Source organism: Ascaphus truei, chromosome 15, assembly GCF_040206685.1.
Source record: "Ascaphus truei isolate aAscTru1 chromosome 15, aAscTru1.hap1, whole genome shotgun sequence".
Classification (NCBI taxonomy): Eukaryota; Metazoa; Chordata; class Amphibia; order Anura; family Ascaphidae; genus Ascaphus; species Ascaphus truei.
This window is the reverse complement of record NC_134497.1, coordinates 7,134,946-7,160,385: the sequence shown is the minus strand read 5'-3', so window position 1 is coordinate 7,160,385 and position 25,440 is coordinate 7,134,946. Positions and strand designations below refer to the sequence as shown.

The window sequence follows — 25,440 nt, the reverse complement described above, 5'->3', positions numbered from 1 at the left end:
AGAGAACCAGAGCCACCGGGTATCACCTGGCATCACTGTGCCCACCTAGTGCAGAGGGCCTGAGTCACAGGGCACGGAGACAGCCACCGGGTATCACCTGGCATCACTGTGCCCACCTAGTGCAGAGGGCCTGAGTCACAGGGCACGGAGACAGGCCACCGGGTATCACCTGGCATCACTGTGCCCACCTAGTGCAGAGGGCCTGAGTCACAGGGCACGGAGACAGCCACCGGGTATCACCTGGCATCACTGTGCCCACCTAGTGCAGAGGGCCTGAGTCACAGGGCACGGAGACAGGCAACCTGGCATCACTGTGCCCCACCTACTGCTGGAGGCCTGAGTCACAGGGCACGGAGACAGCCACCGGGTATCACCTGGCATCACTGTGCCCACCTAGTGCAGAGGGCCTGAGTCACAGGGCACGGAGACAGCAACCTGGCATCACTGTGCCCACCTACTGCTGGAGGCCTGAGTCACAGGGCACGGAGACAGCCACCGGGTATCACCTGGCATCACTGTGCCCACCTACTGCAGGGGGCCTGAGTCACAGGGCACGGAGACAGCCACCGGGTATCACCTGGTAGTTCCTTATAGGTACTCTGATAGCAGCACCCACTCCAGTAGTCTGGTCTATAATATCGTCGTCCCCCTCCCCCACCAGTCTCTCTCCCCTCCCCCACCAGTCTCTTTCCCCCCTCCCCCGACCAGTCTCTCTCCCCCCCCACCAAGTCTCTCTCCCCCTCCCCACCAGTCTCTCTCCCCCCTCCCCACCAGTCTCTCTCCCCCCCTCCCCCACCAGTCTCTCTCCCCCTCCCCCACCAGTCCTCTCTCCCCCCCTCCCCCACCAGTCTCCTCTCCCCCCCTCCCCCACCAGTCTCTCTCCCCCTCCCCCCACCAGGTCTCTCTCCCCCCTCCCCCACCAGTCTCTCTCCCCCCTCCCCCACCAGTCTCTCTCCCCCTCCCCCACCAGTCTCTCTCCCCCCTCCCCCACCAGTCTCTCTCCCCCCTCCCCCCACCAGTCTCTCTCCCCCCTCCCCCACCAGTCTCTCTCCCCCCTCCCCCACCAGTCTCTCTCTCCCCCTCCCCCACCAGTCTCTCTCCACTCCCTCCTGTCTTCATGGAAAGGGTGGTGGATCCATGGTACCGCTTCCCTGCAGAGGTGGATATTAGAGTCTAACACCGTACGGCAGGCCTGCACAACTCCAGTCCCCGAGGGATATGTGCAGGGGTCCCGCTGACCTGTGACCTCGCCTTGACCGGCTCCTCACCACTCTGACTCTTGTGTGATTGCAGGAGGGGTCGTGCCAGGTGACCCTTCCGGAACGGCCGTGTGTTTGCGAAGGTCCCTCACCACGGAGCTGACGTCCAGATCCCCATATGCCGACGGTGCGAGTCATTACTTTGCCCTCCAGCGAGATCAGGACGAGTAAGTCTCCGGGCGGAGGGGGCGCTTTCCAGGGGAAGGGGGTACAGGGTTCGGAGGGATTTCATTTTCCTTTATATCCATTTTATTGAGGTTGCTACTAACCAAGCAATTCAATGAAATCCTTTAGCAATGTGACACATTCTTAAGCATTGCAGTCCTGTCTGGCAAGGGTTAAGATAAACGCACACCACAGAACTCGCTGCATATGTTCCGCCCTGGTCACGAGCCCGGACCTCAGAGAAAGCAGCAAAAATCCAATGTCACATGATGTCGGCCATCTTTAATGGGCCCAGACATTTTTATAAGTGAAACTTCTTTGCTGGCACCTAGTGAATTTTGATGGGACAATACTCCTTCATGGAGACGAAAATGTGTAACGGAAGTGACGTAAGGCGCTTGCGCAAGCACGCACGCCCCCGCTGGCTAATCTCACAGCCGCATGCGCAAGCACGCGCCCCCCCGCTGGCTAATCTCACAGCCGCCCGCGCATTGCGCAAGAGCTGCCAGCGCCGTAAAACAGATAGGAATGAATACTGCAGCGCCATTTATATATTAAACAGAAACAATTACAATGTATAATCAATTAAATAGATATGAAAATATGTGAGGAAATAGCTACTAAATTAGACCAAAAAAAATATGCATCTCATGCAAACATAAGAAGCAGTCAATGCCCTGTCCTCCAAAAAAACAATTCATCTTATTTTTGTAGTTTTTGTTTTTTAAGGATTCTCCCTTTATTCTCTCATCTCTTTAACGTGAAAGGTATTTTTTTTAAAAAGGACGGGTTGTGTGCCGGGTTTGTGTGCCGAGCGTGCGCGCGTGTGCGTGTGTGTGCGTGTGCCGAGCACGCGCGTTCTAAGTGAAACTTCTTTGTGTTTTGTCCCTGAAATTTTAATTATACTCTCAAAAGTATTTCATTCAAAAACATCAAAATACAATTTCACTGACAAAACAGAAAGCAGTTTCACTTAGAACATGTGTGCTCGGCACACACACACACACACACACACACACTTAGAACACGTGTGCTCGGCACACACACACACACACACACACACACTTAGAACACGTGTGCTCGGCACACACACACACACACACACACACACACTTAGAACACGTGTGCTCGGCACACACACACACACACACTTAGAACACGCGTGCTCGGCACACACCCCGTCAACATTTTTCCGAAAACTATTGAGTGTATCTCACAAGTCGTGTGACCGGGATGAAAAAGGGAAAGAAAATGTTTTTCTGCAGACATAAGTCTTCCAGTGGCAGATCTTTTATAATCCTGGTGTAAAGATGAATGAGTGATATAGCAAATAAACCCATTCCTGGTGTGGGGGATGGGCGGGGCTTGGTATATTTCCCGGGGTGGGAGATGGGCGGGGCTTGGTATATTTCCCGGGGTGGGAGACGGGCGGGGCTTGGTATATTTCCCGGGGTGGGAGATGGGCGGGGCTTGGTATATTTCCCAGGGTGGGAGATGGGTGGGGCTTGGTATATTTCCTGGGGTGGGAGATGGGCGGGGCTTGGTATATTTCCCAGGGTGGGAGATGGGCGGGGCTTGGTATATTTCCCAGGGTGGGAGATGGGCGGGGCATGGTATATTTCCCGGGGTGGGAGATGGGCGGGGCTTAGTATATTTCCCAGGGTGGGAGATGGGCGGGGCTTGGTATATTTCCCAGGGTGGGAGATGGGCAAGGCTTGGTATATTTCCCGGGGTGGAAGATGGGCGGGGCTTGGTATATTTCCCGGGGTGGGAGATGGGCGGGGCTTGGTATATTTCCCGGGGTGGGAGATGGGCGGGGCTTGGTATATTTCCCGGGGTGGTAGATGGGCGGGGCTTGGTATATTTCCCGGGGTGGGAGATGGGCAAGGCTTGGTATATTTCCCGGGGTGGGAGATGGGCGGGGCTTGGTATATTTCCCGGGGTGGGAGATGGGCAGGGCTTGGCATATTTCCCGGGGTGGGAGATGGGCGGGGCTTGGTATATTTCCCGGGGTGGGAGATGGGCGGGGCTTGGTATATTTCCCGGGGTGGGAGATGGGCGGGGCTTGGTATATTTCCCGGGGTGGGAGATGGGCAGGGCTTGGTATATTTCCCGGGGTGGGAGATGGGCAGGGCTTGGTATATTTCCCGGGGTGGGAGATGGGCGGGGCTTGGTATATTTCCCGGGGTGGGAGATGGGCGGGGCTTGGTATATTTCCCGGGGAGGGAGATGGGCGGGGCTTGGTATATTTCCCGGGGAGGGAGATGGGCGGGGCTTGGTATATTTCCCGGGGTGGGAGATGGGCGGGGCTTGGTATATTTCCCGGGGAGGGAGATGGGCGGGGCTTGGTATATTTCCCGGGGAGGGAGATGGGCGGGGCTTGGTATATTTCCCGGGGTGGGAGATGGGCAAGGCTTGGTATATTTCCCGGGGTGGGAGATGGGCGGGGCTTGGCATATTTCCCGGGGTGGGAGATGGGCGGGGCATGGTATATTTCCCGGGGTGGGAGATGGGCAGGGCATGGTATATTTCCTGGGGTGGGAGATGGGCGGGGCTTGGTATATTTCCCGGGGTGGGAGATGGGCAAGGCTTGGTATATTTCCCGGGGTGGGAGATGGGCGGGGCTTGGTATATTTCTCGGGGTGGGAGATGGGCGGGGCATGGTATATTTCCTGGGGTGGGAGATGGGCGGGGCATGGTATATTTCCTATATAACTAAACAATGACATCACTGCGCAGGCTGCGGCTTTACGTGGACGACAAGCTGCAGGGGAGCCGGCGAGCATCGGAGGACAGGAGACCGGGGCAACCAGATGCATCCAGCACTTTTATTGTCCTTGGGGGGTCACCGGAGGCGGGCGAAGTGGGAAACCTGAGTGGCTGCATCAGTAACGTGTTTGTAAAGAGGTGAGATGCCGGCCCAGGGTGGGAAGAGTCACCGGAGAAGCTCCGAGCTCCGGCTTGGGATGAGCATGGAGAGAAGCCGGAGATAAGGGCTGTGACTTCGGTTTCTGGTGCCTGATTGAGCCGGAGCGCGGGTTCTCTCTTTCTCCCTTTCTTTCTCTCTCGCACACTCTCACACTGTCTCTCTCCCTCCTCAGGAAGTCCGGGCCTCAGATGGTGCAAGATCTGCAGCAGAATTACCAGAGCAAGAACGTAACCGTCAGCTGTCCGAGCCTCGCCGAGGAGCAGCCGCAGGAGATCAGGGCGCTCCTGAGGAAGGACATGCACAAACTCAAGGTAAAAACAGCAAAGTCATGAGAGAGAGAATGAGAGAGAGAGAGAATGATAGAGAGAGAATGAATGATAGAGAGAGAGAGAGAGAATGAGAAAGAGAGAGGGAGAATGAGAGAGAGAGGGAGAATGAGAGAGAGAGAGAGAGAGAGAGAGAGAGAATGAGAAAGAGAGAGAGAGAATGAGAGAGAATGAATGAGAGAGAATTAATGATAGAGAGAGAGAGAATGAGAGAGAGAATGAGAAAATGACAGAGAGAATGAGAAAATGATAGAGAGAATGAGAAAATGATAGAGAGAATGAGAGAGAGAGAATGAGAGAGAGAGAATGAGAAAGAGAGAATGAATGATAGAGAGAGAGAATGAGAAAGAGAGAGAGAGAATGAAAAAGAGAGAGAGAATGAATGAATGAGAGAGAGAGAATGAATGATAGAGAGAATGAGAGAGAGAGAGAATGAGAAAGAGAGAGAGAGAATGAAAAAGAGAGAGAGAATGAGAGAGAGAATGAGAAAGAGAGAATGAATGAGAGAGAGAGAATGAATGATAGAGAGAGAGAATGAGAAAGAGAGAGAGAGAGAATGCGAGAGAGAATGAATGAGAGAGACAGAAAATGATAGAGAGAGAGAATGAGCGAGAGAGAGAGAATGAATGAGTGAGAGAATTAGAGAGCAGTTACAGGAACGAGGCAGAATCCTGCAGACCTGGGTCTGTTTGGGCTTCAGGGGTTCCTGATCCATCCTTACACTTGGGGGATCAATGTATATAATCTGCACCATGTATGCAATAAGTTATATTATCGTGTAACTCCTCCCCAAGTCCTTGTATGGACCCTCCCATACTAGAAGTTGGTGTACATAGGACCACGACCCCTATATACACCTATCAAACCGAGGAATACAGAATAAAAACCTTGTTACCATATAAAGGATTCATCTTCCTGCTCTTCTCAGTATAAACATTCAATTCCACTTGCTCCATCCATGGGTGCCCGTGCCTCCCTGTGCCTCCCTGTGCAGCAAGCACACAGCTCTCCAAGCTGGCTGGTAAAATATTACTATATATACTGGTAACTCACCACAAGATCAATGCTCTCCCCTACTTGTGCAGACGTCCGACCCGCTGCCCGGTTAAAGGCGAATTTTAAAATACACATAGAGCAGGGGGTATCCCAACTCCAGTCCTGAAAAACAGGCCGGGTTTTAGAGCTATCCCTGGTTCAGCACGGGGGGTTGTCAAAGGGACTGAGCCACTGATTGAGCCACCTGTGCTGAAGCAGGGACTGAGATACCTGTGCTGAAGCAGGGACTGATTAAGCCACCTGTGCTGAAGCAGGGATATCCATAAAGCCGGACCTGTTGGGGGTTCTTGAGGACAGGAGTTGGGGATCCCTGATGTAGATAACACCCAGGACAGTGCGGACAGATTGCGTCAGTCTCTGCACACGTTTGCAGTGTAAGAATGTGTTTCTGACGCATGTTATTAGCCAGATAAGTTTATCTACGGGAGATTCGTTGTTTTTAAGCAAATAAAAGTTAGTGGCTCAGAATTTAATCTAATTGCAATCTGTCCATCGTATAACCCTCTCCCCCCCAACTCTCCTCCCCCTCCACCCCCCAACTCTCCTCCCCCTCCTCCCACCAACTCTCCTCCCCCTCCACCCACCAACTCCCCACCCCCCATCTAATCTCCCCCCTCATATCTCTTCCCTCCCCCCCCTCTATCTCCCCCTACTGACACCCATGTCACAAGCTGACGCAAAGATACAAGATGAAAATGACACCACTTGTGTACATTTTGCTCCCCCCCCCCATATTGCTATCACATTTAAAGAGAAAGCAGTCGCCATCTTATTCACTCCCCCCCCCCACCCTCAGCATGAAATCCGTTACCAAAAAGGTGTTACTCTGCATAGAGCACTGGTCATTTTAACCCTTTTGCTGCCTGCCACGTGCTGCTGACTTCTCCAGCAGTGAGGAAGTTAATGACCGGTACCTTTTGCGTTGCAGGCGCGGCAGAGAAAGCTGGCGTCGAAGGATCGACGGTTCTCTAAAGACTCGCCCTGCGTCCTCCCCAGGGAGGTGAAGGGAGCGCTGCGTTTCGGGGGATCCCCCTCCAGCCACCTGGAGTTTAACAAAATCCCCGGCTCCCTCCGAGACAGGTGAGTCTGCGTTCCGGTTGCGGCGCCCGGGGAGCGCGTCAAATCACGAAGGGAGAACACGGGGACACTGGCCGTGTCCGAGGTTATACTCGCGGTCACTTAGTCTATAACTTCAGAAGCGAGCTCACTATACAGTATCCTGCATGCCCCCCGGGATGGTCACACTCCGTCTTCTCCTCTAACCCAGGTCCCCCCCGCCCCCCTCCGCAGGTTCCATTTCTCCATGGAGGTACGTTTAAACGCCTCCCACGGACTGCTGTTCTACGCGGGCGGCGGGCGAGACGGCTCCTCCCTGGCTCTCTACGTCGCCAAAGCTCGATTCATTCTCCTGCTGAACCACAGAGGGAAGATGCTGAGGCTTCGAAGCAAAGACAAGTACAATGACGGACGCTGGCACACGGTAAGAGGGATGTGTGGTCTGGAGGGTGTCTCTGAGGGACCACAAATTCTAATCACTGCATTCGTCCTGGAGAAGTGTAGATGTGTCCTAGGTTGTGATACATTGCATACACGAACATGAGTTCATCATAGAAATAATAAGGTATACAGAGCTTTGCAAACCTCACAGGTCTCTTCTTCACATGTACAGAGCTTTCCAAACCTCACAGGTCTCTTCTTCACATTTACAGAGCTTTCCAAACCTCACAGGTCTCTTCTTCACATGTAGAGGTTTCCAAGCCTCACAGGTCTCTTCCTCACGTGTACACAGATGTTCAAACCTCACAGGTCTCTTATATGGGTCCTGTGTAATTTCAAAAGCTCCATACCCACTGTTATATCAATTAAGAACGTTTATTGGTCCATTAAAAAGTGCCCTAACGAAAGATGGCATGTACAACTCTCGGGTTGGATACAATGTAACTAGTGCCCACTAGTATACCTCCGGTATTGAGCATTTCCAGTGACTCATGTCTCTGTCTCAGGTCTTCTTCGGGAGAGAGAAGAACAAGATGCGCCTGGTTATCGACGGGCTCAGAGCGCAGAGCAGCGTGCTGCAGTCAGGGGCCCCGTTCTCCTTAACGCACCCCATCTATATCGGAGGAGTCCCAGCTCTGAAAGGGAACGCCAACATCCCGGTGAGGAGGAAACAAGGGGTACCGTAAGGGGGTTATGGGGTCAGATTAGGGGGCGCATGTATGTGTTTGTGTATATAGACGTGTGTGTGTATTTATTTATTGCCGCAACAAGATATCAGTGTACCTCGAAAGCTCGCACAAATAAAAGCATTTCGTTAGCCACAGAACGGTATCGTCTATTCATTTTTGATTTTTTATATTTATATAAAATATATATATATATATTACCATTCTCTCGTCCGGTAAAGAAAGACTGCACTTGGTTCAGTAATTACCCAATCCGACGTTTCCGAAAAACTGTATTGGGCATCTGAATAGAAAAGATAAGTCACCCAATCCGACGTTTCGGTCCTGGAATAGGAATAGCACCCCCTTGAGAAAGGTCCTATTCCAGGACCGAAACGTCGGATTGGGTGACTTATCTTTTTTATTCAGATGCCCAATACAGTTTTTCATGATTACTGAACCGAGTGCAGTCTTTCTTTACCGGACGAGAGAATGGTAATGTTGTTTTTCTATTATTTGAGACTAGCACCTGTCTATATGAACCAGTACATTGAGTGCAAGCTGTGATGTTTGTTTTTATATATATATATATATATATATATATATATATATATATATACACACACACACACACACACACACACACACACACACACACACACACACACGTGTGCGTGGTGATGCCTTCAAGCAGTGTAGCTTCCTGTCCTTATCACCCCATTATCTCTGTGTCTTTGTCCTTCCTCAGGCCGCCTCTCTCAGCAGTCTCAGCGGCTGCCTCAGGACTCTGAGGCTAGATGGGAAACCCCTTGGCTCCCCTGACGGAGTCTTTGGGGTCACATCGTGCTACGAGGGGCCCACAGAACCCGGCTTCTTCTTCTCTGCTGATGGGGGATTTCTGCGCTTAGGTACAGAAGCAGATCTGTGGTTTTACTGCATATAACACGCGTATATTGTTCTGGGTATATACACGGAGGCACTTTCTGAATATAACACATTGTCCAGGTTATACACAGATACATATCCTGCATATAACACGTGTACATCTCACTCCCCTGACACTTTGTCTTCTCAGAGGACTTGGTGGAGGTCGGCCAGGATCTGGAGCTGAAGTTGGAGCTCCGGCCACTGCGTCCCGCCGGACTCCTTTTCCACATGGGTACGGAGGGCGGTCATTACGTCACCCTCTCCATGGCTGATGAGAAGGTACGGTCCGATTCTCCTTCCCTCCCGGTTAAGGATTGAATACGTTAACACGATGCCCGTCCTCTCACTCCCGTCTACGTTTTACACCAGGTCACGGTGACTGTGAATGTGGGAGCCGGTGAATACGCCACGTCGGTGACAGCCCAGCGACCCCTGTGTGACGGGCAGTGGCACACAATCACTGGTCAGTATGAATCGGACATGCCCCTCGCACCGTGGGCTGCGCTTCTCAAACTCCGGTTCTGCCGAAGATTTTCGTTTTGGCCCCTGAAGCGTTTTAAAATTCCCATCAGTCTACTGCAGGACGATCCCTACATAAAGTTCCAGGGTCTGAGGCCGTGTCTATAGGGCCGTCGTTGGCGACGGCGACAAGGCGGGTGACGTCACCCGTCGCCACCGGCGAAAGTTATGTTTCGCCGGACGGAGGGGTCGCAGGATTCCGGCAATTTGATTTGTTCAAGGGCCGTCACGTGACGCGACAGCCCTTGAAAAATCAAATTTTGCCGGCTTCCAGTTTCCGCAACGTCGCTTTGTCGCGGCGGCGGCGGCAATGTATTTCTTTTCGGGCGGCGTCACCGGCACTATAAGCGCGGCCTTAGTAGTTGGCGAAGTAGTGGTGCTGGGGCCTGACCTATGGAAATGTATCAGAACCTCTGTTTAAAGGGTCCAGTCTCTCCTATGATGAAAGTGAACAGGACCGTGCGTGTGTAAAAGATCAAATCAAACTAATGATGCCATTTTGTGAAAGAATTTTTTTTTAAATATACAAGCATAATTATTTTTTTTAATGATTTTGTAAACTTTTTTAATTTATTTGGTTAAATTCCCGGTGTCGGCTCCTTGTGACCTTGGGCGAGTCACTTTATCTCCCTGTGCCTCACGCACCAAAAACATAGATTGTAAGCTCCACGGGGCACTGACTGTGTCTGCAAAACTTCTATGTGCCGCTGTGCACATTGTCAGCGTTATATAAGGAGAACCTATAATCAAAGTATTTGGAAATTATGCTTTAATAGATTTTAATAGAATAAGAGTCCATGATGCTGCCGGTCAGAAGTTTGGTTATTGCATGACGCGGGCGGTCAGTATTTTGGATGTCGCATGACGCTGCCGGTCAGTAGTTTGGTTGTCACATGACACTGCCGGTCAGTAGTTTGGTTGTCCCATGACGCGGGCGGTCAGTAGTTTGGTTGTCCCATGACGCAGGCGGTCAGTAGTTTGGTTGTCCCATGACACGGGCGGTCAGTAGTTTGGTTGTCCCATGACGCGGGCGGTCAGTAGTTTGGTTGTCTCATGACGCGGGCGGTCAATATTTTAGTTGTCACCCTTTTAAATCGGAGACCAAGGACTCAATCTCCTGTAATTTTTCTTTTCACCTCTCAGTCACCAAAGTTCACAATGTGATCCAGCTGGACTTGGACACGGAGGGAAATCACACAGTGGGAGCAAACTCGCCCGTCTCCCTCCGGGGCAGGGAGACCCTGTATGTGGGCGGAGTTCCTGGTGAGTATTGCACGTGCTGCATATTATACTGTATGCTACAGATCCATTGTATGTAACAAGATAAGAAAAAAGTCACTCGGACACACACACAGTGTGTGCGTGTGTGTCGATCTATTTGCGCATGCACTTGCAAAAGAGCCAAAATGTTAATGTATTTTTATATAAAAGTTATTTTTACTAACTATTTTATTGGCAGATAAATGCTGTGTATGTATTTCGCGCCATCTCTAAGTGCTGACGCTAGCTAGGCGCCGTACGGCGCTACGTCGGTGTTATGGGCGGGAGTTTGTGAAATGATAACGCCTCCATATTAACCCATTTGCTGCCGGAGAGGCCTGCAATACATTATACTGTAACCCTAACCCCCCGGTTCTCCTCTTCCCAGAGAGCACCCGTGTGGCGGGGTACACGTCCTCCCCTTCCTCGTTCTACGTGGGCTGCATGAGGAACCTCGTTGTTAACCGGAACGTCGTCGACGTCTCCAAATCCGGAACCTTCACGGGCTCCGCGGGGACCAACCTCTGCCCGGCTCCGTGATGCCAACGCCGGGGGCAGGACACTGCAATACGGCCGCCCGGCTCCGGCTGCAACCCACAGGCCCCTATAGGGGGTCGGGCCGCGCTAGAATGTGCCAGTACTGGGTGAGGTTATAGGGGGACCCCCTTAAGCTCACCTAGCAATATGGGTGCTTGAAAACTTTCATATGGTTGCTTGAATTGATCCCTTTATTGCTGAAGGGGATATGCATGGAGCATCCATTCAGCACTGAAAGGGTTAAAATACCAGTCCCACTGTACACACCGACACGCACTGCCTTTATTCAGTGGGAGATTTGGCCCTATGGGAGAAACAATTAAAGTGAAAGAACATTTTGGACGATTTTTATTTTTTAATTTGTTTTAACAATTTCCTTTGAAACGGCAAATCTTTTTTTTTTTTTTTTTTTTTTTTTGAACCTTCCTCCGGCTGAAAGAAGAAAAGGGGGAGGGGGAATGGGGAACTCATCCTATCCGATGTCACACGCCCCTCTTCCCGAGATGTCACACGCCCCTCTTCCCGAGATGTCACACGCCCCTCTTCCCGAGATGTCACACGCCCCTCTTCCCGAGATGTCACACGCCCCTCTTCCCGAGATGTCACACGCCCCTCTTCCCGAGATGTCACACGCCCCTCTTCCCGAGATGTCACACGCCCCTCTTCCCGAGATGTCACACGCCCCTCTTCCCGAGATGTCACACGCCCCTCTTCCCGAGATGTCACACGCCCCTCTTCCCGAGATGTCACACGCCCCTCTTCCCGAGATGTCACACGCCCCTCTTCCCGAGATGTCACACGCCCCTCTTCCCGAGATGTCACACGCCCCTCTTCCCGAGATGTCACACGCCCCTCTTCCCGAGATCGCAGGTGGAAGGCAACTGTTCGGATATCATTTTAATGCAAAACTTAAAAGGGCAAATGTTATACTTTTAAATTTTAAACCGGTTATACTTTTAAATTGAACTTCTGGCACCGAAGGTCTTAAAACATGGGTTCAATGCCACTCTTCAAGACCCACTCCACCTAACAGGTCAGGTTTACAGAATAACTCTGCTTCAGCACAGGTGGCTCAGACGGCACAGCCTGTGCTGACTGACGCAGGGATATCCTTAAAACCTGACCTGTTGGTGGAGGGGGTCTTGAGAACCCCGGGGGTTAAAACACACCAACCATGGATTGGTCTGTCTGGTTTTCAGCAAATGCTGGTCTTTGTAGTTTAAACAGGGAAATTCCGTGCAGGTTTTAAATCAGTACTAGCCTGATCCTCATTTTATTGCAGACTCCTATTTTTGGGGGACAGTGTCTAAAACCAGATATTTAACATTTTTGGGCTACACGCCCTGATTATTCTTGGCCCCCACATCACGTTGGATAAGAACAGAGAACGGGGGCCGCGTCACTTTTTGTTCCGCCCTTTAAATTGCTTACAAAATGTCTCAACTTCCGTTGCCTAAAAGCTTCTTCATTTTACAGTAAAACACCAGTTCTCAGCCCCCAATAAACACGCTTCTTGTTCAGGTCATTGTACAGAATGGTGCCTATGGCCGCTGTTAACCCATTCACTGCCTCTGGAGGCCTCTACTTGATTAACCCTTCAGGATCTTTGGTTGATCTCCAGCTGAGCTCATCTATGCTAGCGAAAGCGCTCAGGTAACAAATAGCCTTTGCTCCGTGCTCGAGTCTTGCAATGACATAACCCCTGAAGTGCTCTTTGGACTATCTTGAATTTCACTTAAAACAGCAATAATGTTAAACTCCAATGGATTTTACACTGTCATCCTTAACCCCTCCCCTGCCAGAGGGGCTTGTAACCGTGTCGGGAGCCCCTCCTGCAGACCAGGGTCTAAAGAACATTTATTTTTTTAGGGATGGTAATGTTCTTGTGAAAATATATTTATTATCTTGTACTTGTTTTATCTCCCCCTCCCATGTTTAAAATTCTTACTGTGGTAGTAGAGCTTGATTTTTTTTTATATAAATATATATATATTTAAATCTATTCCAGTCACTGAATTCACTTGTGCACTTACACATTAAAATACGTCTGTGTATATATGCATGTGCATAAGTATTTACATACACACCACCACCCGCTGGCAACTTTCAGAGGTAAAATTCTATTTCTAACTTATGTTGTTCTTACGTTTCTTTTTATACGATGGGGTACATTCATATAAAAATAGATTACGATGTCTGATTTATCGTTCTTAAATGTAACATGCCCTGTGTGTGATTAGTATCCAGATGGGGGACTTATAAATTAATGGTACACACTGTGTCTCCAAAATAAAACAATCTTCAGTCATTTCTGGTCTGTCTTCATTGCACCGAGGTAATAATTACTGCTATCTGCGTATAGCCGCGTAACCTCCCTGCGTATACCCGCGTAACCTCCCTGCGTATAGCCGCGTAACCTCCCTGCGTATAGCAGCGTAACCTCCCTGCGTATAGCCGCGTAACCTCCCTAATCAATGTATTTGATCCGTACAGCAATACACTGAAATGTTACTATTATACTATACGAGGCCCAGCGTTGGATGGAAGAGTTGTGTTTGAATGGACAATAGTGTGTACCGCAGTGTGTTGCCTACATACGATCCTCAGCACAAGGAAACAAGGTTTGTTGCAGGTGGAGAAACATTTATTCCACATTGAGAATTAACATACGTGAGAAGAGCAGAGCTTGAACCATTGCAGGTTCCGTTCCACACGAGAGCAGCGCGAGGCTTAATCTAAACTCATATCCTCCTCCTCTTCCTTCTTCTCCTTGGAGTCTCTCTCCTTTTGAGTGGAGCTGCTCTGCATGGCTTTGGCAAAAGCTTCAATATCTGAAAATAACAGCACAAGATTAGCGGGGACCGGGTGTTACCAGGAGAGGAGCGACTCATCCAACACATACCATCCTACAAACATGTCGAAGCAGCAATCCCCACCCCCAAAGCCTATACAGTGCAACATCATAGTGTTACCCTCTTGCTCCTTAAGCATGTCCTGCTAAAGAAACATTACTTTCTTAATCTAGAGCAGGACTGACCAAGGGCCACAAGTTTCAGGATCTCGCTGCTTCAGCACAGGCAGCTCAATCAGTGGCACACTGTGCTGAAGCAGCGAGATCCTTAAAACCTGCCCTGTTGGTGGCCTTTGAGGACTGGAGTTGGCCTCCCCGGCTCTAGCGTCTGTTGAATAAACCACACTGGGGAGGGTGACATTTTAAACTACCCGGACACTTAATATTGCCAAAACATCTGACCAAAACACTGAATATTTAAAATACAAACACCGTTGGAAAGAGAAGAGATTAAAGTAAAAAAATAAATAAAAGGCAAACAGACGGCTGCTTCAGAGCAGCCCCCACCCCCACCCCCACCCGAAACAATGCAGATTTAACTCGGGGCCTTATTGAATTATTTGCAATAGTGCCATTTCCAGTAAAGCTGCAGAGAAAACGGCCATTCACGTGGATAGCAGCGGTCCTGTGACCTGGGCCCTTAGTGTCGGAGGACCTGCAGTGCCGCTGGGGAGCATAATCTCCGGCTCTAGCCAGGAGTGTTCAGGGCGGAAACCATGGCTCCTTCATTCACAATGATCCAATCAGAGGCTGAAGTGCATCCATTTAATTAGTCATCGCTCCGCATTTAGTTTCTTGCTAAAAAAAACAAAAACCTTTTTTGCTATTTGGCGCTGAGGCTGCAAGAGGACAGGGATGTGAGGTGCGGCACAGGGACGCGAGGCGCACAGGGACGCAAGGTGCGGCACAGGGATGTGAGGTGCGGCACAGGGATGTGAGGTGCGGCACAGGGACGCAAGGTGCGGCACAGGGATGTGAGGTGCGGCACAGGGACGCGAGGCGCACAGGGACGCGAGGTGCGGCACAGGGACGCGAGGCGCACAGATGCGAGGCGCACAGGGACGCGAGGTGCGGCACAGGGACGCGAGGTGCGGCACAGGGACACGAGGCGCACAGGGACGCGAGGTGCGGCACAGGGACGCGAGGCGCACGATTACTTCCCACACCTGGGTTGACTATCACAACCTCCACGTAATAGACATTTCACTAGGATAATGGTGAATAAGAATAGTGTAAGTGACAAGATATGCCACAGTTACACCAATCCCTCATGTTTACAAGGACGCGGAGAGAGTACGGTGGGGCTACTTACCGCCTTTATTTGCCGCATCCACTGCCTCCGTTGGCAAACCAAACTGACTCATCAGCGGCCCGAGCTGCCCTGACGCCAATGCAGCGCTGAACATACTCAATGCCTGAACACGGGAAACAGCGAGTCAGCAGCCGGGACGACACAAAGCGAGCAAACGTACATACATACAGCTCGCTAACACAGTAAGTAAGCAGCCGGGACGTCACGAAGATACAGTGAGCGCGACCGTATGAGCGAGCGAGCACGCAGACATCCCCCCACCCCTCTAAATACAAAGATTTAAGAAACGGACTTCCCAGAACATCAGGAGGAAGCCTCTGCTTCAGATAAGTGACAGTCCAAGCGTTCACCTTTTTTAATCAGACTGCACAATTCGCAAACATATGGTCTGGTGTGCGTGCGCTGTGAGGGTGGGGGTATGAAGTGTGACAAGCGAGTAAGTGAGCGTGAAGTGTGTGTTCATGTCAGGAGGAGTGTGTGCTGCATGAGTGAGAAGGGGTGAGCGAGATCTCATGCGCAGGGTAACCCCAATATTTGAAAAATCTTTTAAAGGATGCAAGTGTCCCCCAAAAGACGATTTCTGAGAAGCTTTCTGTGATGGGAGCAGCCTGGGACATACTGGGGATGTATCCTCTGCTCTGCCAGCAATGCATCGGGGAGGAACTGGCAATGAACGGGTTAGCTCTGTTTCCCAGTGAGAGTGCTGTGACAGAGAGAGACACACACGCAGACACACACATTCCCTGCTGCTATGTGAAGGCCGGGGCCCCAGTGTGACCTACCTGCTGAAACTGCGGGGAGGTTAGTGTGTTCTGGATCTCGTCGGCCGTCTGTGGCAGGGATTCCCCCGACGGTAAGTACGGCATCAGCCGCTCCTGGACTTCGGCATTAGCCAGAATGGGAGCCATAATTTCGGGGGTGAGGACGCTCGCCAGGTCCACTTGTACAAAACAATACATTGGAAAAAAGTATTAACTACAGCCACAAAACACTGATACTTTGTACTATCAGCACAGGAACGGGTAACGTCTCTAAATGTCCCAATTCTAATCCGTACCATTGAACGCAAAGCAAACACATTAAAGAAACAAGGCGTGTGCGCACCTATAAAAGCACCTTGCTTTCCTTTAAATATCAATGGACATAGGACAGCATTTCTCTTATGAGAAGCAGAACCCTTCCAAAAACAGAATGACATCAACTATAGGTGTCAGATTCCGGTACAGAAAGTATCAATCACACAGCACTGCCAGATAGGTCTGCTGGATTGTTACAGGAATTAGAATCAAGGGGTTAACCGTGACACACCTGTGGCATGCAGAGCATTGTAGTCACTCAGCTGCCCGTAGGTGACACGCCTGTGGCATGCACTGTAATGAGGCTGGCACGGTAAGCGAAATATGATGAAAATGACTAAGTAGGGGGCTGCCCAGCTCTGCCGCCCTCATTCACTCCGTGGCCATCTGTGGCATTGTTCACGCGCTTGGCCCAAAGCCATCTCCTCGTTAGCCAAATTGGGCAGGAAATGAGAAGGCTGCTGACGAGTTTGACTTAGACATCCGGCTGATAATGAACAGAGGTCGCGCCAAGACTTTTAGGCGCTCTCTCGCACATCGCCCACCCCCCTAAGAACCAAGTGTCAGATATTTTTGCGCACGTGGGTCATGCAACGCGTTGCGAAGCACTGAAAGTGGTGCGCGCAGGGACCACGGAGCTTCCCATCCGCCATTACAGGTAAATAAAGTGATAATGACACAGCAGAACCGCTCTAATGCGCCACGGTCAGCAACATTACAATTTGCGGACCCCTCTTGCAGCTTCAGGGGTACAGGCGCACACCCATGTAACCGGCCAGAATACAACTTTTTGTAATTAGCTTCCCTGAAATCTAATCATGCCGAGAGCAAACATTTGTCCGCTTGCACTTTTTGGGGATATGAATGACCAATTCCAGTTCTTCAGGGCCTCTGAAAAGTGAAGTGTTACCCTTCTGTCTCTGTCCCGATCAGAGAAGGGGATTGGTAGAGGGGATGGGATTGGTAGAGGGGATGGGATGGGTAGAGGGGATGGGATAGCTAGAGGGGATGGGATAGCTAGAGGGGATGGGATTGGTAGAGGGGATGGGATAGGTAGAGGGGATGGGATAGGTAGAGGGGATGGGATTGGTAGAGGGGATGGGATTGGTAGAGGGGATGGGATTGGTAGAGGGGATGGGATTGGTAGAGGGGATGGGATTGGTAGAGGGGATGGGATTGGTAGAGGGGATGGGATTGGTAGAGGGGATGGGATTGGTAGAGGGGATGGGATAGGTAGAGGGGATGGGATAGGTAGAGGGGATGGGATTGGTAGAGGGGATGGGATTGGTAGAGGGGATGGGATAGGTAGAGGGGATGGGATAGGTAGAGGGGATGGGATAGGTAGAGGGGATGGGATTGGTAGAGGGGATGGGATTGGTAGAGGGGATGGGATTGGTAGAGGGGATGGGATAGGTAGAGGGGATGGGATTGGTAGAGGGGATGGGATTGGTAGAGGGGATGGGATTGGTAGAGGGGATGGGATAGGTAGAGGGGATGGGATAGGTAGAGGGGATGGGATAGGTAGAGGGGATTGGATAGGTAGAGGGGATGGGATAGGTAGAGGGGATGGGATTGGTAGAGGGGATGGGATTGGTAGAGGGGATGGGATTGGTAGAGGGGATGGGATTGGTAGAGGGGATGGGGGGACGGGACTGGCTGTGTAAGCACATCGCTGAACACACCGTGACACAGAGCAGCCGGAGGAACTGAAACCCTCTCCCAAGTCGCAGCTCAACAGGTACTTGGAAAATTATTTAAGAAATACTTATGCGTCAGATCTGGTTGACAAAAGGGAAATTATTAACCAAATCACAAGATTCCCCTTTAAATAAAAGGGGCAATTACTTCCAAGACCAAAGGGAACCAATTCCAGCGACATGTTTAACAGTCTCGTCTGGGTAATTTATACCTTTTTTCCCACCCAAATCGGACACTTAGAAGTATATTTAATGTATTTAATAAAGTGACACTTGGGAGGAGAGTGATTTCCTCCGGCTGCCCCCTTCTGTGTGATGTCACTGTGTGAGGTCACTGTGTGAGGTCACTGTGTGATCAGCGAACGCTTGTACAAACAGTCTTTCCCTCCCCTTATCTGTATTTGGCTCTCTGATAAGGACAGGGTGAGATAAGGGGAAAGGAAACACTTTGACAAACCCTTCCCCATTCAGAGGCCCCTAAGACGTTCAGTGGGGCGACCATGTGGGATTGCGGCTTAAAAACCGGGCGATGGTGCAGAGTACCTAGCGGGCCTCCTTCTCCCGTGGCCGGCACATTCATGGTGGCCAGGATGTTCTGCAGATCGCTCAGCTGGATGGGCTGGGTGGGGCTTGTTGCCGCGCTGGTTCCGTTGCCGGAGCTGACCACCGGGCTGGGGGTCGCGGCTGGTGCTGCGACCGGAGCAACAGGTGCTGCCGTGGTGGTGCGCGTGGTGGAAGACGCCGTGGACGCCGGCGTGACGGCCGCTGACTGACTTCGGGAGCTGGAAGGAATACAGTCGCTGTAAGTGCAATCCCGCCACGCAGGCCTTTTTGGAAACCTTCATGTGTCACATGTTACTGGCGAGGCACTGCAGGAGTTCAGTTACTACAGAATAAGCCTTACCTTGTATGTATTTGTCAAACCTTCCAAACTGGTGTTTTACCACGTTATTAACCACTTCTCTGCCAGTGAGGGAGTTTAATTTCTAACACCCCCTGGTCCCCCGCCCCCCCCCCCCCTGGTTCTGGTCACTTCACGCTGAAGCTGTACATATTCAGGCTCTGGGCGGGAAGACCCAGCAGGTCACTTTCCAGCCTCGGCACAGGCGTGAACAGAACATGTCAGTGTACGTGTCCACGTGCAATGTTATACTCTGCTCGCCTGCAATGTGTTGCTGAAATCAGGCAGCGCTGAAGAGGTGAACGCCATGACGCCCCTGTGTGAAGTGCTTACCTGGAGGAAGAGCTGCTTGTTGGGGGACCCCCACTGCCCAGCAAACTGGCCAGTCCTGGGCCTGTAAGAGCTCCGAGCCCACCTGTGGGAGAGGAGACAGTTTGTCAAGTCCTGCCCGCCTAGTACAGCACTGACACCTACTCAGCACACTCATACAGTACACCAGGTTGCTGTGAGAGGTTTAAATAGGCAAAGAACAGGGAACCAAACATGTCTGAGGCCAGAGACAGCGAACACATACAACAAAGGGCCTTCCAAATACCCGGAACAGACATCAACTGTTAGAAAAAATAAGTCATTAAGAGAGTGGATTCCAAAGGCTTTTTGTTTAAAATGTACCCTATAATTATATGGTAATTCTGGGGAACCCCAACCCTCTCTAATAGCGCGTCTGAGATCAGATACATTGCAAGGAACCCCAACCCTCCCTAATAGCGCGTCTGAGATCAGATGCATTGTAAGGAACCCCAACCCTCTCTAATAGCGCGTCTGAGATCAGATGCATTGTAAGGAACCCCAACTCTCTCTAATAGCGCGTCTGAGATCAGACGCATTGTAAATTCTTCTTTTTGTGTTACAGTTTTCAAATGATCTGAAAATTGCAGGAACCCCTTTAAGGTGCCAGCGGAACCAAAGATCTCCTAGGAACGCCGGTAGACGAATACTGCATTAAGGAGTGAAATAAAGAGAGAGACCGCCTGAGCCAAGTGGCCATTATTTAAAAAAAGCTTTTTGTGTTGGTTTACACAAACTTAGCCTCTCCAAGGCTTGTCGGGTGAATTGGGAGACAGCAGAAGCCTCCTGAGGCCCGCTGAGGGGGTGGCTGTCTCTTTCTGCCTTACGAAGCGTTTGGGGAGACTTCTGGATGTTTGTTTTGTGAGCAGCAGAGTTTAAACGGCACATTACCAAGTCCTCCGAGACCGGTGGGTCCGATGAGCTGCATCAGCTGGTTGTGGCTCATGTTTCCCAGCAGGCTTTGCAGTCCGCCTTCTCCTAGAAAACAAAAAGAAGGAGAGTCAGCCAGGCGTAAACAGCACACTTGAAAACGGTGCCATTTGTCAGCCAACAATCTGCCTGTCGCTCAAAGAAAAAGCTGAATAGATAAAGGGGAGAGGAAAGAATCCGCACAGGGGCGAGGAGAACCCCAACTACTGCTTGACCTTGAGAAAGCCCCTTGGGGTTTATTCACAGCAGCAGTGTATGTTTAAGAAGCTGTAACTAGAAGATGGAGAGGAACATATTGACATGATGTTAAACCTTCAATGTTATTTACATATCCTCGGTAAGGCTACTACCGTCTGCAGCCAGACCTCTTACCATCCACTCTGAGCACAGGGAACTGCAGAGGGACAGGGAGGCCAGTTACTAAGTGCTAGGGCACCGAAGTCTCACCTCCCAGGGCAGAGAGTTCGTGGCCACCGCTACCAGTGCCCCCGAGTGCGCCAGGCATGGGGGGATTGTTCAGATATTCGTTGACCTTGCGACAATGCTCCTCGTCCTTCTCAGTCTTGGGCTCCTGTGAATGCGGAGAAGGGTGAACAGAGCCCACAGGAAGTGAATCTTTCCCTCTCACCAGCTACTCTCCCCCACTCCATCTGTTCTTTACCACCTCCAAAACACGGCATCTGACCCCTCGGGTAGCAAAGGAGATACAAGGGCCTTCTGATATTCAGGGTCAAAACCATAGGAAGTCTAAGTATACGCAAAAAATATATATAACATTCACCCCAACGCCAAAGGAAGAAAGGAAGGGACATTTATAAACCGGCTTCAAACCAGGACTTTAAAATAAAAAAAATGCAGCTATGTTTGATAATTGTACAATGTAGATTTGCAGACTAAAAACAGCATAAACATCCACAAAAAACAGGGGGGGGGGGAAACACGATAACGTGCAGGCCTTTGTTTTGCCGATACTCATAACTTGCGGTCTTCGTACAGAAACAATATTTTGTGTTGGGGAATAAATGGAGCTTCTTCAGGAATCTGAAAATTAGAAGTGTGTCGAGATCCCAATATGAAGCAATAGAGGAAAGGAGACATCTGTCTGCATGAGGTGATGAATGCAATCCCAAGTGTATGATACAGCTATTGTATGTAGGAAGACCAAGTAATGATTACTGGCCTGAAATAAAAGCATGGACTTGTTTTTAATCTTCACGCTCCTTTATGCACGAATGTGTATTTAGGGATGCAGTGCGGGGGAACGGGAAAAAAGTTCAACAACAGGCCGAAGATACTTTAAGCCTCACAGATAAATGTTTAAACACAAAGTTCTCCTCCTTACCTGAATGGCTCTCCACTCATCTGCTCCTCCCTACATATCAGCTCTGATCTCTCGTTATGTCACTGCTCGTCTCCTGCGCTCTGCCCATAACTGTCTCCCCTCCATCCCTTTCACCTCTACTGCTCTCTCTCACCTTAAACCTTTACCCCTTTCCTGTGGGACTCCCTCACACTCAGCACACGCCAAGCACCTTCTCTCACCACCAAGACAAACCTGAAAACCCAGCTCTTAAAATGAAGGGTTCCAATAGCCTGGACTCATGGGTATTTTTCCACAGTCACTTCTGCCAAGCCCTGCCATCTACTGAACTTATTCCCTCACCTGCTGTCTCCAAGTCTCCCAACATACCACTTAGATTGTAAGCTCTCCGGGACAGGGATTTCCTTTCCTATTGTACTATAATTCCCTTTACTGTATTGTCTCTTTTGAAGCGCTGAGTACACTACACTGCACACTAAGTAGGCACCATATAAAGATATACATATCATTGTACTTCCAACCTGCTATAACAAAAAGATAATACAGGCGTGTAGAAGAACAGTAACATATAAGATCCGTCACAGACCTGCATCCAGAAGAAGAGCCTCTTGGACCCGGCCTTGAATTTCAGGACGTATACACGGCCCGTGGTGCACTGTGCCACCCTCTTAAACTCGCAGTCATCTGGGAATATGATCAGATCCTACAGAGGGGAGAAATACAACGAGCAATGTGTTTGTCTTTGCAATACCAACACTGTGAGCTAATTTCTCTGGGTTTGGGGTCCGTCTAACTCCAGTCCTTAACACCCCCCCCAACAGGTCAGGATATCCCTGCTTTGGCAACGGTGACTCAATCAGTGGCCCTGTGCTGAAGCAGGGATATCCTGAAAACCTGACCTGCTGGTGGCCCTTGAGGACTGGAGTTGCCCATCCCTTGTCTAAAGTGTGCGTCAATCCCAAGGCTTGTTAGGTGAGGGACAAAGACGTTATTGATTGCCCATACGGAGGCACGGTAACTGGTACACAATGGCGGTTGGTTGAATGCACACTGGCTATGCACAGCTAGAGTCTTAAATCAGTAGCTCTCAGGAGAGAAAGCATTTGGAAAAGACGACCCCTGGTATTAAAAGCGCAATATAATTGGCTGTGGTTGAAGTTCCTTCACCTGGTCTGAAAAGGCTTTTGTGTGAGAGAAAAGGCCTCCACTGCAGAGGTTGCCCGCCCCAATGCATTGTGGGTCCCTCCCGGGGATAGAAAGAAGCTAAAGTGAGAACTTCACTTACATCTTCGACATTACCCGAAGTCCGGTCCTTCCAGCAGAAGTGAATGAGGGAGTCGTCGGTTTGCTGGATGTAAACGAGACCTTTCCGTTTGTCCGGCGTCACTGTGCTGGCTTTCAGGGACATCTTCCCGGCCCGAAACTCCACTAGGTACTTGCTAGAAGAACCGCGGGAGCCTGGTACCAGGCTGGGAAACAAAGCTCCGGACGACATTCTGCAGAGGAGAATATCATTCATAGGTTAGCAGAAATCCAGCCTCGGGGAGGGCAGGGATTCGACTCCTGCACTGTCACTGCTGGGTATCGGCTGCAAGAAACTAATTGAGAGTCCGATATATTAAATCAGAACGTCAGAGCGCAGGAAGGGAGATGCTACCTCCAGTCATATCTCAAGTCCCCTCATCAATATGGTCAAGTAGCCGTGTATTCAAAGGGCCACATGCAGACGTTGGGTTACCATCACGTGTGGTTATCACATGTTCAGTGATGCAGAGTCTAATGCAGGGGTGGGCAACTCCAGTCCTCAAGGGCCACCAACCGGGCAGGTTTTCAGGATATCCTGAACACCTGGCCTGCTGGGGGCCGTTGCCCATGGTCTACGTTTAATTATGAATTGCTATAAATAAATTGTACATCACAGGGGGTCTGGCAGGGTTTGTTAAATTGGAGTGGACTATAGCATCAGGTTTTCCCCAATCACAGTATCAGTACAACCTCTAGCGAGATTACCAAAAGGCCACCTATCTAATAAGTGCACTGTTTAAGGAGAGGGCGGAAAGGGCAGAAAGGGCTTGGAGGTGACCCAGGACATATAAATTGGCCAGATGCAGGACAGGATCTAGGTGCCATCAGGTGGAGACAAGAAAGGGTCCAGTGATAGGGACAGAATGGGTTAAGGGATACAGGACAGACCCGAGATAGGGACAGGACGGGTTAAGGGATACAGGACAGGCCCAGGATAGGGACAGAATGGGTTAAGGGATACAGGACAGGCCAGGGGCAGAACGAGTTAAGGGATACAGGACAGGCCCGGGATAGGGACAGAAGGGGTTAAGGGATACAGGACAGACCCGAGATAGGGACAGAAGGGGTTAAGGGATACAGGACAGACCCGGGACAGGACGGGTTAAGGGATACAGGACAGACCCGAGATAGGGACAGAAGGGGTTAAGGGATACAGGACAGACCCGAGGTAGGGACAGAACGGGTTAAGGGATACAGGACAGACCCGGGATAGGGACAGAAGGGGTTAAGGGATACAGGACAGACCCGGGATAGGGACAGAAGGGGTTAAGGGATACAGGACAGACCCGAGATAGGGACAGAACGGGTTAAGGGATACAGGACAGACCCGGGATAGGGACAGAACGGGTTAAATGATACAGGACAGACCCGGGATAGGGGCAGAACGGGTTAAATGATACAGGACAGGCTGAGCACGCCCCGGTCGGTTACCTGAATCTCCGCGAACCTCTCACCGGAACCAGCACAGGCTTCGCTACTGACCGGGCCTCTGACGTCACAGCGCACCACGCGATGCCCATTGGCGAGCTTAACCCGATGCGCCCGCCCCCGCATCCAAATGGCTTCCTCCGATTGGCGAGCGCAGATGTCCGTCGGCGGTCAGGCGGAGTAGGGTTGCAGCTGCTCCTGAGGGGAGGCTAGGTTGAGAGGACAGCAGTTGCTGTGTCACGGGGGGGGGAGGGAGAGGTGACGTCATATGTTTATGATAACAGTGTATATGGCGTTAACTATACACATAGCGCTTCACAGCAGTGATACATGTGATAATAAAATAACACAAATAAAATAATAATAAAAAAAAAAAATACACTTAAAGCTGCGAGAGAGAGAGAGAGAGAGAGAGAGAGAAATGAAGCAATAGTTGCCCCCCAACTTGTAATGACGTCACCAATCTTCACTGATCAATCAAAGGAGAATGGGTTAACCTGCAGCTTTGATCTTTAGTAGGTAAGTTGGTGTTACACACATTTAACTATTCAAGTAAAAAAAACAACACTTAAAAAAAACGGCTATATATTTGTTATGTCTCTACAAAACAATAAAAAAAATTGAAACAAATTTTTTTTTTAAAAAAACCGGCAGTTTGAACGGCAGCGTTAATGCGCAGGGTTGCCACCTGCTATTGAAGTCGAAACCAGGGACTTTTTACGAGAAATGTTTTTACATTTATTTATTTTATATACAGGCGGCCACAGTAATGCGGCGGGTTCGATTCTATGGTCCCGCCGCAAAGCGAAAATCGCCCGGAAAACGAAACCGGCGATTTTCGGCATCTGCGCATGCGCAGACTGGCAATTTCCCCTTCTGCACATGCGCAACCTCCGTTCTATGCATGGCCACCATTCTGCGCAAGCGCGACCTGGGCAGCCCCCGTTCTGCGCATGAGCAGACATAGCGGCCCCCTTCCCGGTACCACTGTACGAGCGGAATGCCGTAAAGCAGGGCCCTACTGTTTGTATTTCTCTTACCGGCGGCATCCTCTCTCCCTGCACGGTGCAGTCAGCATAGCTCCGCAACTCCCAATGGCGCACCTTGCCATGACGACGGGACGCCTAAAAG

The 25,440-nt window shown here is 50.5% G+C and overlaps 2 protein-coding genes across 2 annotated transcripts in view; one reads left to right on the top strand and one right to left on the bottom strand.

The window, feature by feature from the left end:
* LAMA5 (laminin subunit alpha 5) overlaps window positions 1–13,448 on the top strand; it is a 161,139-nt gene extending 147,691 nt beyond the window's left edge. Inside the window, 12 exon segments of the mRNA XM_075571418.1 lie at window positions 1,294–1,338; window positions 1,341–1,426; window positions 4,164–4,331; window positions 4,526–4,664; window positions 6,664–6,815; window positions 7,026–7,215; window positions 7,739–7,891; window positions 8,646–8,805; window positions 8,973–9,103; window positions 9,194–9,287; window positions 10,487–10,606; window positions 10,992–13,448. Coding sequence (XP_075427533.1) covers window positions 1,294–1,338; window positions 1,341–1,426; window positions 4,164–4,331; window positions 4,526–4,664; window positions 6,664–6,815; window positions 7,026–7,215; window positions 7,739–7,891; window positions 8,646–8,805; window positions 8,973–9,103; window positions 9,194–9,287; window positions 10,487–10,606; window positions 10,992–11,143 — 1,590 coding nt within the window. The 3' untranslated portion in view covers window positions 11,144–13,448.
* Window positions 13,449–13,762: 314 nt separating this feature from the next.
* Window positions 13,763–24,469, bottom strand: ADRM1 (ADRM1 26S proteasome ubiquitin receptor). Its single transcript, XM_075571417.1, has 10 exons — window positions 24,313–24,469; window positions 22,862–23,072; window positions 22,163–22,279; window positions 20,703–20,826; window positions 20,217–20,303; window positions 19,311–19,392; window positions 18,620–18,858; window positions 16,086–16,243; window positions 15,304–15,406; window positions 13,763–13,971 (listed from the first exon to the last, which is right to left on the bottom strand). The coding sequence occupies exons 1-10, from the start codon at window positions 24,399–24,401 to the stop codon at window positions 13,871–13,873; spliced, it is 1,311 nt and encodes a 436-aa protein (XP_075427532.1). The 5' UTR covers window positions 24,402–24,469; the 3' UTR covers window positions 13,763–13,870.
* Window positions 24,470–25,440: the final 971 nt, after the last annotated feature.

Coding starts and splice junctions, on each gene's coding strand:
- ADRM1 (XM_075571417.1), bottom strand. CDS start 24,401: ATGGGCATCGCGTGGTGCGCTGTGACGTCAGAGGCCCGGTCAGTAGCG. Junction 18,859..19,310: donor ACAAGCAGCTCTTCCTCCAG/GTAAGCACTTCA, acceptor TATTCCTTCCAG/CTCCCGAAGTCAGTCAGCGG. Junction 15,407..16,085: donor CCTCCCCGCAGTTTCAGCAG/GTAGGTCACACT, acceptor TCCCGTGTTCAG/GCATTGAGTATGTTCAGCGC.